Source organism: Lepidochelys kempii, chromosome 26 (assembly GCF_965140265.1).
Source record: "Lepidochelys kempii isolate rLepKem1 chromosome 26, rLepKem1.hap2, whole genome shotgun sequence".
In the NCBI taxonomy this organism is placed as follows: Eukaryota; Metazoa; Chordata; order Testudines; family Cheloniidae; genus Lepidochelys; species Lepidochelys kempii.
The window spans coordinates 14002628-14018842 of NC_133281.1; the positions used below are offsets into that span (position 1 = coordinate 14002628).

Here is a 16215-nt window from a genome sequence, read left to right on the forward strand (position 1 = left end):
AGATGAGCTCATCTCTATTCTTAGTGTGTTTGCTGAGCGAGCGTTGTTTACCCCGGGCGAGCGGAAGAGGCAGCCATGCGAAAGGCCCAGATGGAGCTGTCGCTGGCGACACTGAGTGGCTCCCGTGCCCCATGGGGGAGGCGGCCTTGCTTCTCCACCTGCCCCCGCTGAGGGGGACTGGGCACCGCACCCAGGGCTCCCTCCCCGGCTGCTGCAGGAGGGGCCCCGGGCTGCTGTCGGCTGCTACCATTCCAGGAGGCCGCAGCCTGCTCATGCACAGGGTATCCCAGCATTTCTAACAGCGACCTGCTGTCACTGTGCTTGGCTCAGGCTCGGTGCCTCTCCGACGCCCGGCGCGCTGCGGCATCTCCGGGCGGGCGGCTCGGCATCGCTGCCAGCTGTGTCCGCTCAGCAAGGATCTCATGGTGAATGCAACGGGCCTGAATCTCTAATCACCTGCACCAGTGGGTGCTCCGTGGAACCACTCCTGATGAACACGGGGTGAGCGGGAGCTGAATTGGACTCTCGGGTCCCTCAAGGTGTCAGCCGGCTGCCTGCCGGGGTCAGGAAGGATCCCCCCCGCAATGCACTACGGGATGGCCATGGCTGGAGACGGGACACTGGGTGGGGTGGGCCAGGGCTCTGAGGGGGCACCGAGTAGTCCCTCCCCTAGTGTCACTGACTGGTTGTTGTTCCCATGCCCAGGGTCTCTGGGGTTGGGAAGGAATTTCCCCCCTGGTCAGATTGGCAGTGATCTCGGGGTTTTTTGCCTTCCTCTGCAGCATGGGGTGCAGGTCCCTCGCCAGGATTATTTGGGGGTATCTCACAGCCGTTTCCCTGCCCTTACAGGGCACAGGTGCACCCTGGTAACTCCTAATCTCAGCCTGTGGCAGACCACAGTCTCGTGTCCTGTGGGCTGTGACACCTGGGTTGTTGGGTTAGTGTTCAGGTGCTGGGTGGGGTGGGTGGCCTGTGATACACAGGCTGTTGGACTGGTGGTCCCTTCTGGCCTAAAACTCCAGAACTCTATAACAGGGACTCTGCCCATTTGCTTTGGGCCTCGCCCAGAACTTTGGGCCCACCCCCCAGCCTTTCTCCTGCCAGCTTTCCTATGTCCTCTCATTCCCAAGTCCTTCCAAGGGAGCTCTGCCTCCCTGATCCACCTGGCAGCTCTCCACCCATAGAGCCCATTTGGCACACAGGGGCTGGGCTGTGAGTAACTCCCTCAGCTCTGCTCTATCCTCCTCATGGGAACCAGCAGCCGGCAGTGACTCTCAAGGTGATGCTAACTGCTCTTGGTAGGGCAGGTTATCAGCTCACGGAAGTCAGAGATGGAAGAGGTAATGTCCACACATGGTATCAAGTCTCAGTGTCCCAGACGTGCCCCCAGCTAACCGATTACTCAATGAACGGCGATCTCAGATCAAACAGGCACAGTCAACAGAACGGTCATTCCCCATCCTGGATCACAATTCACACCATCATTGAGCCCTAAGCCCTGGTTCCAGATGCGGAAGTGCAGGAGCTCACTTCGATCTCCTTGTTTGAGCCCAGCACTTTCTCACCACAGTATCCCCAGAGCAATGGGGAGGCGGGGAGCAAAGCCTGTCTCCAAGGAAGCTAAGAATGATCTTTATTTAGCCAGTCCTCTAGGGGCTTCGCTGTCGCTATCTGTTTTATGGGAAAGGCACCCAGATATTATGGTGATGGGTGGAAGTATTCAACCCTAAGATAGATAAATAGATTGAAACCTACTGGAGCGTAGACAGGTACCAGTAGGAGAGCAGCTTCCACAGAACAGATGAGCAAGGACTTTATTTCCCACAAGATCTCCATTACACAAACCTACGTCAATTCCAGGCTTAACACTTCCATTGGAAGAAATGCAAACAGAGCAGTAATGTGACGCTGGGAGATACACAACAATAAATAACAGCTGGAAGTCAGCCAGTGTGCTCACTGCTCCCCCACGACGGAGCCACCATCATAGAGGGCAGAAACAGAGGGTCAGAGAAATCAGCACGGTTACTTGAAATACCAGAGACACCCCCGGTACCGACTGATCCTGGAGAAAAAGACAACAGGATCCCGCAAGGAACAACTCAAGGGAGGAGGGAATGCGCATCGGCATCAGCAGAATCATTGCGGACCCCAGGGTTACTAAGACCAGCTGCTGCATCTAGAGGGAGCCTGACATTGCAACATTGTTAGCCTCAAGGGACGCTCAACAGTAGTTGTGTCCAGAGAAATCCAGCTGGAGAGCCAGGCCTTTGAGAATGCCCGCTGCCAAACAGATGATGTCAGAGCAGCTCAGCGGTGGGGCTTTCCTCCAACCAACCCGCCTCCTGAGTGTTACCAAAGGTGACACATGGCATGGCCTTGCTCCAAATCAACTGAATAGCCTCCCGCCCACTCCCACACTGAGCGGGACTGAGGACTACTCTGCTTCCTCCTGATGCCAACAGGACTGGAATGAGCCCTGAGAATGGACCAGCAGGAATTCCACTTGGACAATCCACATCAGAGAGCCCGCGGTGTCCATGGGCAGGTGGGGAATGCGCCCAATGTACTCTGGGATGAGGGGAAACGCCCAGGTGGGCAGGTATCTTACCCACTATCATGCCAACCTCACACCGGTGATCTTCATAGTAACAGGAAATCATTGTAGCTACCGTGTCATTGACCATGGCGACCACGTCCATCTCGAAATCCTGCGGAGGAGCATACAAAAGAGAGGTCACGATCCCCCAGGCGTTCCAGAGAAGAGCCCAGACAAAAGGAAGCACGCGCCCGGGTACAGAACAATTCCAGGGCAGGACCCTGCCGCTAGTAAGGGGCATGTGGAGTGCCCAGTCCACTGATCCAGACTGAGCAGCCAAGAACGCTTCTGCTGAGCGAGGATCTCTCCAGCCCACCTTCCCACTGAGGATGTCCTTGAGGCTGAAGGAGCAGGAGGATTGCAACGTGCCCCCGGTGGAGCTGGTGAGCCCGGAGAAGCCCCAGTCTTACCCCACGAGGGCGCATCCGTGCGGAGACGCCGGGGGAACTAGCCAGCACGAACAGCACAAACCATGTTTTCATCTCACCCCTCGGCGCTTGATAGCGTCCCGCAAAAGCCCCACAACGTTGTTCCCTTCAGCTCCTGATGCTTTGAAACCCTTCGTCCAGTTCAGAAGGATCCCCTGCGGGACAAGGGGACAAAAGGGTTAGATCAAAGTGCTACAAAGAGAGAAAGCAGAGAGCTAAGCAATCAGTTCTCTGATCTCAGTGGATGCGGGGTGGTGCATTACTGCTCATGCATGTCCAGCTGGGCAGTCCCAGCTCCCACAATCAGAGAATCCTAGGACTGGAAGGGACTTCGAGAGATCGTCTAGTCCAGTCCCCTGCACTCATGGCCGGACTAAGTATTATCTAGACCATCCCTGACAGGTGTTTGTCTAACCTGCTCTTAAAAATCCCCAGTGATGGAGATTCCACAACCTCCCTGGGCAATTTATTCCAGTGCTTAACTACCCTGACAGTTAGGAAGTTTTTCCTAATGTCCAACCTAAACCGCCCTTGCTGCAATTTAAGCCCATTGCTCATTGTCCTGTCCTCAGAGATTAAAGAGAACAATTTTTTTCCCTTCTCCTTGTACCAACCTTTTATGTACTTGAAAACTGTTATCATATCCCCTCTCAGTCTTCTCTTTTCCAGACTAAACAAACCCAATTTTTCCAATCTTCCCTCACAGGTCCTGTTTTCTAGACCTTTCATCATTTTTGTTGCTCTTCTCTGGACTTTCTCCAATTTGTCCCCATCTTTCCTGGAATGTGGCGCCCAGCACTGGACACAATGCTCTATCTGAGGCCTTATCAGCACGGACTGAGCTTTGGAGTCTGAAGTGTGAGATCTAGTGTAAGTGTGCAAGAGAGCACATGGGTGTACAGAGGAAGCAACGAGTGTGAACGTGACGGGGGATCAGTCGTTGCTCACCTCCAAATAAAGACGCCAGCCCCTATGAAGAAAGGCCAAAGGTATTTAGGTACCTAACTCCCATTGAAATCAATGGAACTTAAATACCTTTGAGGACCTGGGCCTGAGTGTTTAAGGGATCTGCTGTGTACAGATGGGGGCTCACGCTCACACTGTGAACCACTTCCCTGGGGATGCGGGATGCAGCTCCGTGGCTCAGCATGGGAAGGGGCAGTGAAGATCAGGCATGGCTCCTCCAGTTTGCCCACAGTCGCACTCCCTCACTATTCTTTGCAGCCTCTCTCACCCTTCACCTCTGATCTGCCCGCAGGAGTCACCCTGCCTTGGCCTCACCTTGTCAATATCCTCATGCCTCACGGGGAAGGAGAATGTGAAGCCCAGAGGCAGCTTTTTGTGTTTCATCTGGTGTTTATCCAGGAAGTCGGAGATGCACTCGGAGATGTAATCGAAGAGCTGGAAAAGGGAGGCCCCAAGTCATTCCAAAATCACGACAACAGCATTGCTGGGCATTTCCCATCAGCTCTCCAACCACCAACCTCCTCCTGCCTCTGAGACACTGACGCCTCCTCTATGGGACAGCTGGCTCCACGCTCCCTGTTGCTCCATGCTGCCCATTCTCTAGCCTCTACACAGGCCCATTGATTGACTTTCTGTTGCATGTTGCCTCAGTAACAAAGACTGTCAGTGATTATTTCCCGGAAAACCACACGCACTACATAAAGATTTCTACGGCGCACACGGTATAGACAGGCAGATGTCTGCAGTCGCAGCATTGCCCGCCAGATGGCACCCAGCCCTCTGGTATAATGTAGCAGCCACTGCGATGGCATTTCCTAATTCCAGCTTTGGAGATGGGCAAAATCTGTGCTCACGGGTAGCTCTTGCCTGTCTCGGAGCTGCCAAGAGCATGCGGGCTAGCACCGCTGGCCATGGCTTCCAGCCACGCCTCTTCGGCTGAGTTGATGTGTGCAGCTGCCCAGTCCTAGCTGGAAGTACAGAGGAAATGAATACTGGTAGAGGAGGCTGGGATTGGGCAGAGCCTGGTGTGTGTGAACGTGTGTATGTGAGAGCAGATGACTTTATCTCTGCCCCAAATCCAGTTGTCTGTACCCTACTGGCCTTCCTCTGACATGCAGATTCGTTGAAGGAATTACTCTTAGACAGAGCTGGGTGAAATTTTCCTCGTCAAAACTTTTTTGGGGTGGGGGAGAAAAATTCTGACATGACTTTGTTGTGTCTGTGCCAGGCAAGTGGTTAGATGATGTAGCTGCCATGTCATGGGTGGAATGTATTGTTACATAGAGAAGCTGAAGTCTTCGGGAACAATACCGAGATCTGTGACTGGTGAGTGCTGGAATTTGAGTAGAGGGATGGTATAATTCTGTGTTTTGATTTGAAAATTTTATTAGTTCAGTCCTTCCCTTCACATATCTAAGTATTTTGTGTCCCTAGTAATGGCTATTTTAACGCAGCCAGTAAAATTAATTATCCACACAATTATTGTATCTCTCTGATCATGAAATATTAATCAGCTGGATGGGAGGGGGCAGATAAAAGGGTTAAACTGGGCCTCCAAAATAAAAGATTCCTAATTTCCAGATGTGTCAAAATCTACAAACTCAGAGGCAGCAGCTTTTGCTCCTAAAGACCCATACGTGAGAACAGGACTTTTGCACCTCCGTTTTATTCTTATCACAAAGACGCTTTAGCAAAAATCAAAAGAAAAATCCTATCTGTTTTATGGCTTGGATGAAGCTAAAACATTTTTGACCCAGCTGTCTAGTCAAGCTGCCACTGAGGTTACACCTAAAAACGGACTATCAAACACACAGGTACCCCAATCTGAGGACCTTAGAATGTATTGCCTGCCATAGCTGCCATTTGAATAATTACATATTAATAGAGCTGGTCAGAAAATGAGAAATTTCAAGTTTTTTGGCAAAAAATCATTTCAATTTGGTAATGGCTGCAGCAGTGCCTCATGGGAGTTGTAGTTCAGGTCCCTAATATTCCCATTCTCCTCCACAGGCCGGGCTCCCCAGTCATACTACATCTCTCATGATGCACCACAGCCTCCCTTCTTAGTGCAGGGAGGTGGTTCACTGTGGCCCTGGCCTGGGCTTGGTGCATCATGGGAGATGAAGTCCTGCCATAGAAGAAAATGAGAGCATTAGACATGCAAACTACAGCTCCCATGAAGCACGCCAGCAGCATTTCACAACTGAAATGTTTCCATTTTTGAACATTCTTGTTTTGAACCCACCCCCACAAAAAAAAAAAAAAAAACCAACCCAAACCCACACACCCATATTTTATGTGGGAAGCAAGAAACCTTTTTTGTTTTGCCTAAAACCCAATTTTCCATCGAAAAACAGTTTCAACAGAAAAATTTTTGTCCAGCCCTACAAACTATACCAGAAAAAAATCAATATGAATCTGCCAGGCTACCCATATTCTGTCTAGCCTTAAATCCTAAAGTCACTGGGGTCTTTTGATCTCTTCAAGACCCTACCTCAGTCTTTGCATGGCTAATGTTAGCTAAACCTGGTCTGTCCTCAGAGGCTTGTCTCTTTAGTTTTCATGAAGGATAAACAATTAAAAATCAACTAGGACAAGTTTTCCAAACTTTGTGACACAAAGAGAACTCGTGCTGAGGTGCGGGAGTATAAAGGTTGTATTGGCTTTCCTTTAGTGTGGGCTGTATAACGGACTTATGGCTTCACACAGGCTCCCTAAAGGATGGCCAATTACCATGTACCCTTGCCTCACCACTGCAGCTGGGCAAAATTTTCAGAAGAACAGCTGTTTACCAAAAAATGCAGTTTTAGGCCAACTGAAACTCTTCAAAAATTCAGGCCAAATTTGGCAAAGAGTTTTGGCACAAAAATGAAAACAAAACAAAACAAAACATTCAGTAAAGTCAAACCATTTTGTTTTGACCTTTTCGAATGAAACATTTCCACTTTTCCTTTCTAAACAAAGTTTCTTTTAAAACTTAGTTAGATTTCAAAAAAGGATAAGAAGACTTGAAAACGAAATGACACAAAAAATGAAATAATAAAAAAATTGTTTTGGCGTGAATGAAATATTTTGCTGGATGTAAAATTAAATTTTTGGAGGCTTTTCAGTGAGAAAAACTGAAAAATTTCTGTTTTGGGTCAATTTCCCCCCAAGATTTTTCAGTTTAGCCACCAAACCAAAAAAATCATGTGTTCAGCGATATGTACCACACTAAGCACAGAATATCGGAAGCCCTGCTACAGCGACTTCCCGCATGGTTCCTTTCTGGTAAAGTAAGGATATATCCATGTTTTACTCTGTACGTTACTCCTAATATCCCATAAAGTGGACCCTCCCCCATCCTTTCTGCCCCTCTGAAGGAGACCTTCCATGGCCTGTTGGAGTTGGATAGATTTAGAAAATCAATCAAACAACTTAGCTTTTTCTTCAGCACCTTTAGTATTTCTCCAGTCCAGTTGCCTTTTCATTTCCCACCCCAGCTGCCACCTGCCCATCTTCGGATTGGAGAGTTTGTCTTGGGGACGCCTGCCAGCACCTTGTTTTCACGGCTCTTTTGGCCAAGCACTCGCTCACCATTTCGGCTGTTCCCGTCATGGCGTCCTCTGGGATGGAATACATCTGATGCTTTGTCGTCACGCTCCACTGCCCTTCTTCCCCTTCACCCACTTTCACCAGCATCACACGGAAGTTGGTGCCGCCGAGATCCAACGACAGGAAGTCCCCGACCTCTGCAACGTCAGGATGAAGCTTAACAGTTCAAGAGTTACTTAGCTGTTGTCTTGTGTTTGTACTACGCCTAGCGCAATGGGCCCTGGCCCATGACTGGGTTCCTAGACGCTACGAAAATTAACAGTAGAATTCAGGGTTGAAAAATTCCCCCCAAAACTTTTTTTCTGTTGGAAAATTGGGGATTTGATTCAATGGACATTTTCATGGAAAGTATCTGTTTTTTTTGGGGGGGGGGAATGTTTTTGTTTTTTCCATCAAAAGGACAGAAAATTTTCAGTCCAAAACTGAAACTGTTCCCTCCCCTTCCTGTGGAAAATTTCTACTTTTTGTCAAAAACCAAAACCTGAAAAAACATGGCTAAAAATCAAAAATATTTCTGTCAAAAACGGTTTGTTTTTTCACTGAAATCTTAGGGGGTTTTGACCAAACATTTTCTGGGTTTTGGCCTCAAATGTTTGTTTTTTCAACAAAAGGTCAACTTTTTTCATGGAGAAAAAAATCCCATTTTCCGACCAGCTCTATTCCTGACTTGTCACGTTCACCGCCTGGACCCCTGCAAAGGAAGGCAGTTAATAACTCGGAAGACTTGCTTAGAAAGCAAATGGAGAAAGACCTGTCTTTTCCCTTCTACTTGTCCCTCCATTTTACAGACACGTTGGTTTCTCTCTTATGTGTCCAAATGACTCGAACATGGCTGGGTTCTGTTTGGCAATTTCAGTTTGCGGCCAGCCTCTTTGATCGGAAGCCCAGCACACCAGGTGAGCCAGCACCATCCCTAATGTCAACACAGTTCCTGCCACGGGGTTTGTCACCTATCTCTTGCTACTGCTGGAGGGAGGTGGGGGGAATTCAGGAGATTGCGTAAAGACCCACAAAACGCCTCTTTGGGGGCCAGCATAAGGACAAACCTGCCTTCCGCTGACTGAATGAGGCTCGTGCCACAGAGTCAGCGCTCGCCTCTTCCAAACAAGCCCTGGCCTCTGTGCTAGCCAGCAGAGTTTGCAAAAGATCAGGCAGCTGCCATGATCCCCTCTGATCTAGAAGACAACAAGCAGTGGAGACAGTTGCCCTGAAATCACCTAATCCTGGCAGGTGCTGGGCACCTCTTGAGAAAGGCAGAACCTCCTCATCTCCCACAGACTTCACTGGCACTGGAGGGCCCTCTCAGCAGACGGTGGCAGGACTGAGGTTCAACAGGCTGTTCAGCCCTCTCTAGCCCTTCTTCTAGTGGGTCTTTAATGGATTCCAAGGCCAGCGCGCTTAGAATCATAGACGATTAGGGTTGGAAGGGACCCCAGGAGGTCATCTAGTCCAACCCCCTGCTCAGAGCAGGACCAACCCCAACTAAATCATCCCACCCAAGGCTTTGTCAAGCCTGACCTTAAAAACCTCTAAGGATAGATTTCAGAGTAGCAGCCGTGTTAGTCTGTATCCGCAAAAAGAAAAAGAGTACTTGTGGCACCTTAGAGACTAACCAATTTATTTGAGCATAAGCATCCGATGAAGTGAGCTGTAGCTCACGAAAGCTCATGCTCAAATAAATTGGTTAGTCTCTAAGGTGCCACAAGTCCTCCTTTTCTTTCTAAGGATAGAGATTCCACCACCTCCCTAGGTAACCCAATCCAGTGCTTCACCACCCTCCTAGTGAAATAGTGTTTCCTAATATCCAACCTAGACCTCCCCCACTGCAACTTGAGACCATTGCTCCTTGTTCTGTCATCTGCCACAACTGATTGATCCCTCCCCCAACCTGCGAGGTGCACGCCAGCGGAGGGATGGTGATCAAATTCTTACCCCAGGCTGGGTGGGTCCCTGTCTCCGTGTACCCATGGGACAGTGAGAGGTGTAGGGGTGGGAAATTCTGCACTCTCATTTCCCCATGGGCGTCCACACCCTGTAGGATAATGTGTTACCTGAGCCTTCGGGTGTGGAGCGCACGTAAGTGGGCAGCATTTTCACAGAGGCTTCCTCATGTGTATCCAGCTTCAACCCCCGATCCATTTCCTTCTGCATCCGACGCATCACCTTCTTCAGATCCTCCTCTTGCAGCCGGAACTCAGACAGGATCTGCTCTACCTACGGCAGCAGAGGTGCAGGTAAGCGGGGAGGGACCCAGGCGAGTTTGTGCCCAGGAAGGAAGAGGAGCAGGGGATCTAACGCCCAAGACCTCATTCACTTACACCTAGCCTGTGCAGAAAGGACAGGCTCGGTGCATCAGGGTCCCTTGTGCAGGGAGCTCGTCAGAGGCAGTGCAGAATCCAAGAGGTCTTCTGGCCGCCCAGGAGAAAGGGAAAGCCTAGAACGCAGCATGGGCATCCAAAGTGATCAGAGTAGAGATCAAGAAACTAACCAGAAAACCATGATAACAGCTCAACCCAGCCACTCCTGCCTGGGTGTGATTTGGGGTAGTGTGACAGAGCAGCCATGGGAGAAGGAGGTGGGTAGTTACGAGTTTCACACTGTCCAAGCTTTAGGTTCGTGTGCTGTGAACTGCAGTAATAATAAGGTTTTCAGGGCCTCAGTTAAATTATTTGTTAATGTTTAATTAAAATCCCCTTAACTAAGTTTCTTTTGACCTCATAGCTTTTTGATTAGAGAAAATCAACTCAATGTGGTTTTATGGCTTTTATTTAAGAGCCTAAATGACTATAAGGCTAATTAGTTAATTATACTTCCCTAAAGTGCTAAACAATATGACAATCAGACTGAGGTTAGAACGTAAATCAGATTAATCAATCAAAGAGTTAACAATAGTACAAATTTAAATTGGTTAACTAACAATAAAAACAAGTTGAGACCAACAATGGATTCAAATCATTGCATGAGCCCAGTTAATCATTAAATTACAAAACTATATCACACCAGTAATTGAATGGCTGACATTTTCAATCTGTATCCTTTCCCTTGTGGAAAGGATGGGCTAAAACTGGAATTTTTACAAACCCAAAATGGCCTTCAGTGATCTGTGATAAGATTTGCAGTAACCTAGGTTAATTTCGTACTATGGGCTCTCACACACGCACACGACAAGTCTCTCCTCACAGGCGTTCCTGCACAGGTATCAGGAATTCTGTGAAGGAAACAAAAGGAGGAAAAGTCACTGGGGAAAGAAAAAGGATCTGCTCTTTGTCTTGCTTGATCTGTTGAGCTTCCGAGAGCCAATGAAGAACTGCAGTGTAGGGAAGCAGGCAATGTCTTCTGGCTCAGGTACCATCACGTGAGCGGGTATCAACCTCTGGTCAACTGGCTGGTTTGTGGTGTCTTGGGCTTCACTGCCCATGGGACCAGCCCAGGGAAAACAGGAGTGTCAGCCGTTTGGTTGTTGTTACGGGGATCTGGAGAGGAGCGCACTTCTTCCTTGCTTACCTGGTCTTTTAAGGTTGAGATTCAAGCTGGTCACATCTGATAGGACCTCCCCAGAGATCTTCTGGGCAAATCAGGTGATCACAGGTTTTGCACCTCAACTGCATTGTCCAGTCCTGATCAAGTGAGGCCAAGCTGACCTTTCGTCCATTCTTGGGGGCCCTCCTTCCTAGGGGACTGCTTCTGTGTCCCATCCATAAGTTCACGTGTTTATCCCAAGCAAGCGATAAGGAAATAACAGGAGCTGACGCCTCCACCAAACTGTCTCAAGCCCCGTTGAATCAACAATCTAGGCTCCTCAATGGCTTCTTGACGATTAGGGTCTGGCCACTTTCCTGGTCATAACTCATAATCCATTATTCTTCACTAGGTCACACATCTCATGCTTATGCTTTCTCAAGGCCCAGGAGACCTCACGACCACAGTAAGAAGTTACAAAACTGTCATCTGTCTGGGCAACTTCGTATTTCCCCCTATCAAAGCTAAGCTGCTTCAAAAACGACTTTTAAACCCCATTACCTTAAACGTATTACAAATACAGCCAATTAAAGTTTATGCTTAATGTCTGCTTTGCTATAGCCCGCCAGGCTGGACATTGTAATTCCGCCGCCTTAAAACACCCTGTTTACTTCCCAGCATATGATGTAGCATATGTTAACATCCACCCTTGCCAACAGCTCAGAACTGCAGCCACTGGTCTGATCTGTCTTTTGTAATGTTGGAATTGGCACCAGTCTCTCCGGCTGAAACGTATTTCCTAGAGGTCCTGTCCCAAAGTAAGCAACAGTGATCTTAGACAAAGAGGACCCCAGATCTTCTGGCTTGTCCTCAGAGTACGGTCACTGAGCTGTAAGGACCATCACCACTGACCTTGACTTGCTATTTGCACAGAAAACAATGATGTGTCAGAGTTTAGTCAGCAATCTGCTGCCAGTCACTCCACACAGGCTTCAACCAACTGTGTATCTGTTCCCTGCACCCACGCCTCTGCTGTGGGGCAGCAGCCGGAGCAGACGTCACCTCTCACTCCCACTCGGAGCACGGCTCTCTGCCGCTCAACCTCTCTTTCCCTTCCAGGGTGTCCTGCTCTCCTTGGGAATAAAATCCCCCAAGTGACGGAATGAGTCCCTCTCCTCCCCCAGGGACAGCTTCACAGGTTCTGTGAGGAGACTCATGCCGCAGTGGAGGTTTCAAAATGACCTAGGCAGACAGTGCAGGGGAGGTGTGACTGACAGGAAGGAGAAGGAGGACAGGGCAGGGGCTGAGGGATGTCAGAACCCCGAGGCAACAGCTGCTGTAGGCCATCAGTATTTCGTGAGGGACAATCTGGTAAGTGAAAAAGATATGGGGCCTGATTTTGTGCCGGGATCACTCCCCTGCTTTCAGTGAAGTTACTCCGGATTTGCACTCGCCAGTGAGAGCAGAATCAGGTCCATTTGATGTTGTAGAGTCGTCTCATGATTTGGAGAGGGGATGGGAGGGGATTTTAAACTCATCTGCAGTTTCCTTAACCCGCCATGTCCCACTTTCTCTTTGTTTGATGTCACTTTGAATTTCCTGGTGTCTGGGTTATTAATTTATAAATTCCTTTTAATGGTTTCTTTTCCGTCTGGAATGATGGCTACGTATTTCCAATCTCAATTCCATCCTAACCATTTTGTTTGTTCCTGGACACACGTACAAACAATGGCACATGCTCATCTGCATCCTGCTATATTTACCGTAGACCAAATATGCTTCGATGAAATGAAAATGGACTGTAAAGCAAATCAATCAGACAGTAGGTCCAGTGGGTTCTGAGGCTATTTTAATGGGTAGAACACAGCCATAAATACTGTGAAGGAACCACATACGCCCAGTGAGGGCCAGATACACACCGTGGAATAGAGAACAGTGTGTACACCCTCCTAGAGCTCAGAGGACAGTTCCCAGTTCCGATGCACTATGAAAACATCACCACAGCGGGACGATCACCATTGCTTCCCAAAGGGAAACGGCTGGAGCGTAACCCTTGGGGCATTTAAACCGAGCCTGAAGAAAACATTATACAAGTCCCCTAGAGAAGGACTTTGTACTGGTCCCCCAGGGCGGTACTGGATGGGACCTTGGGCGCTCTTCCACATCTAATCTAAATGGAGCGGTTCTTTCGTAACTTGAGGGACCGCCAGCGGTCTGCAGGGAGGCCAGCGCCCCATATTTCGTGCTATATTTAGGACAGGCTCATGCCAGTTCCTAAATATAGAAGCCTTGCATCACCCTCGTGTTTGCAATGCCCTGCCGTTTGGTAGCCTCCCTACCTCGCCCGCTCCCAAGAGTTCATGCAAAGAACCCCTCCTCCCCACCTTCTACTGTGCGTAGTGAATGGCTCGCGAACTCCTGGGTCTGGCGTTTGCACTGAGCGGGCCCCACCGAGGACACTCCAGAGCCTCAAGAGGGGCGAGAAGTGGGGAACTTAATCCCAGTGGCCAGGCAGGGCCATCACCCCTTGCTGCACCCTCTGCAGGAAGAAGACACAGGATGAGATTCAGATCCCATTTCTGGAAGGAGCATGCCACAGCATCCCAGTGCTCTGATCTGTCAGCCAGAACCCCACAGATCCCTCATTACACACTACCCCCGATCCTCTGTCTGTGGCAGGCCCTGGGGTAATCCCCATTTCCCTGAGCCAGCGGCTCCCCCATGGGTTCATCTGTGATTATAGGACATGGCCCTCTCTTTTCTCCCTCTCCCCAACTTTCTCCTCTTAGGTGGCCCCATGACACCATCCTCTTCTCCCCATCCCACCTGCCCCTTCCCCTTTGGGTCTCGACTACCAGACACTCTCCCCACTCCTCCCTATTCTACTGTCTCACTGCTTCTTTCAAGTCACTTAGATCTAGCTTGGCTCTTCAGCTCAAGCTGTAGAGATCATCCCGCTTTGAGCTCTGGAGGTTCCCGGTGTTGGCCCACACAGTGGTCTGCCAACTATGTCTGGCTAAGACTAATAATCACCAGTACCCCAAACCTCTGCTGATGACCACTTTCTGCTCTGAGTGCCAGGTGGACCCCTCCACCCTGCCCTCTCTGATATAAACACAGAGTTGGGGATGAGGGCAGGAGGAGAAGCTGGATAGGACAGAAAAGGTTTGGCATTTATTTCCCCTGTGGGTTAATTTTGGCTTTTTAATTTCATGCATCTATTATGATGATAGGTCGGCACCCCAGTCACAGACCAGGTCCCCGTTGTGCCAGGCGCTGTACAAACACAGAGCAAAAAGATGGTCCCCGCCCCAGAGAACACACTATCTAAGGGTCAGACAAGAGGCAACAGATAGATGCCAACAGACCAATGCGGGAGTACAAGGAAACAATGAGACGCAGGCCAGCCTGACAGAAGTGACAGAAGCACCTCAGCGGCCAAATTGTTGTCAAGTTTTTGCAGGGTACGTGACAAAGGAGAATGTTAAGGAGAGATTTGGAGGAGGGTGTTTACGGGCAGCTCCTCCCAAACACAAGGGGCAGCATGGGAGAGAGCATGAACATGCTTCCTTTGCCTTCACTGCTCTGTGCCTCAGTTTCCAAAACCTCAACTGGAACACAGGGGAAACTGGTCTTTTTTCCCCCCACCCCCTGTTCACATCACTCAAAAGTGTCTGATCTGATTTTGCTCAAACTTTCCAGGAGCATTCCTTCCTCTTTGGACTGAGTCTGGGAGGTATTACTGCCGAAGCAGATTGTTGGGGTGAATTAGGAGCCACTGAAAAAGGGAGTGCAGGACAGACACCACAGCTCCACTTTAGCAACCGCAATTTATATGTCAAGCCAAAATATCTGAGAGACGCTACCTGCTGTATTGCCAGTGAAGGCCAACGCTCAGTTCACAGCAGTAGCTGAAGGCCTCACTGGCATTTAAAGTGCTGTCGTATTTGGGCTGAGTCGGGGAGAAAAAAAGCTTTTCTTCTTAAACTAATATAATATCTTTCCCAGCCTGGGAAACAGATGGAAGCAGAGCACGATGGCGGCTATCCAGGAAGGATGTATTCAGTAAGTTTTCTTGCTGATGGTCAAAGAAAGTAGCCTGAAATATCTTTCCCATTACTCAGCCAGCTGTGACCCTGCTCTGCCACAGAGGTCCCGTGTGCCCTTGGGCAAGTTACTTAGTCACTCTGCCACTCAGTTCCCATCTGTTAAATGGGGATTACAGCCTTGACCTACCTCTCAGGGACGTGTGACAATAAATGTGCTAACGACTGTGAGCTGCTGAAATGCTCCAGTGATGGGGGCCAGGTAAGTCTCTACCTAGTGAGCCTTGCTCCAAGTTGAGGAGGTGCACAACCGTTTAGGCTTTCATTCATTTCTAGGGTTTCCTCTGGCCCTGTCATACAGTATGGGTGCACCACTTGCATTAACAAATTTATCCTTGCAACTCCCCCACAGGGTAGGGAAGGGTTAACGATCTTCATTCCAGAGATGGGGAAACTGAGGCACAGAGCACTGATGGTCAAACTGACGTCTCCGGGAGCTGGAAGCGCTTAACAACCACCAGACCTCTGTAAATGATGGAGCCGCTGGTCCGAGAGGGCAGGAAGTGCGCCTGCATCTCCTGGGCTCCAGGCTAGTGCCCTCGCTAAAACAGCATCTGTGCTCTTGTTGCTGTGATGTGGAATCAAAGTGCATGTTGCCTCGTTATTTAATGAGATGCATAAAACAGCAATAAGCTGCATGCGATGCCCTGGGCCCGTTTCCATAATGGCCGTCTTAGGATGCACAGAAGACACAAGGGGGCGCCCTACAGTTACAAGGGTATTTCCAACATAGGACTGACAACCCTGACCCCTCAACCCTGACCCCCCTCCTCCCCTCAACCACCAAACACTGACTCCCCCTTCCAACCTCGCACCCCAACAGACCCCTCTTCCAACCCCCACACCCCGACCAACCCAAAAGAGCAAATTCGTAATGTCTAAAACCAAAACAGAGTTTTGACTCTGAAAAGGAGGAGTGCCAGAGACACCATGGGACTTCGCTACTGCTACTGATTTCATGTGGAGGGTGCCCAGATACCACGGTGACGGGCAGAAGGAGAAAGTCATTGAATAAGATAATCTTTCCTTCCCATCCAAAAATACCTACCCCAGCAGATCATTA

At 49.4% G+C, this 16215-nt stretch overlaps 1 protein-coding gene across 1 annotated transcript in view; it reads right to left on the bottom strand.

The window, feature by feature from the left end:
• GCK (glucokinase) overlaps nucleotides 1-16215 on the bottom strand; it is a 45741-nt gene that overhangs the window by 22602 nt on the left and 6924 nt on the right. Inside the window, exons 2-6 of the mRNA XM_073325394.1 lie at nucleotides 9639-9801; nucleotides 7570-7724; nucleotides 4309-4428; nucleotides 3087-3182; nucleotides 2612-2711 (exon numbers count right to left, since the gene is read on the bottom strand). Coding sequence (XP_073181495.1) covers nucleotides 2612-2711; nucleotides 3087-3182; nucleotides 4309-4428; nucleotides 7570-7724; nucleotides 9639-9801 — 634 coding nt within the window. The remainder of the gene's footprint in view (nucleotides 1-2611; nucleotides 2712-3086; nucleotides 3183-4308; nucleotides 4429-7569; nucleotides 7725-9638; nucleotides 9802-16215) is intronic.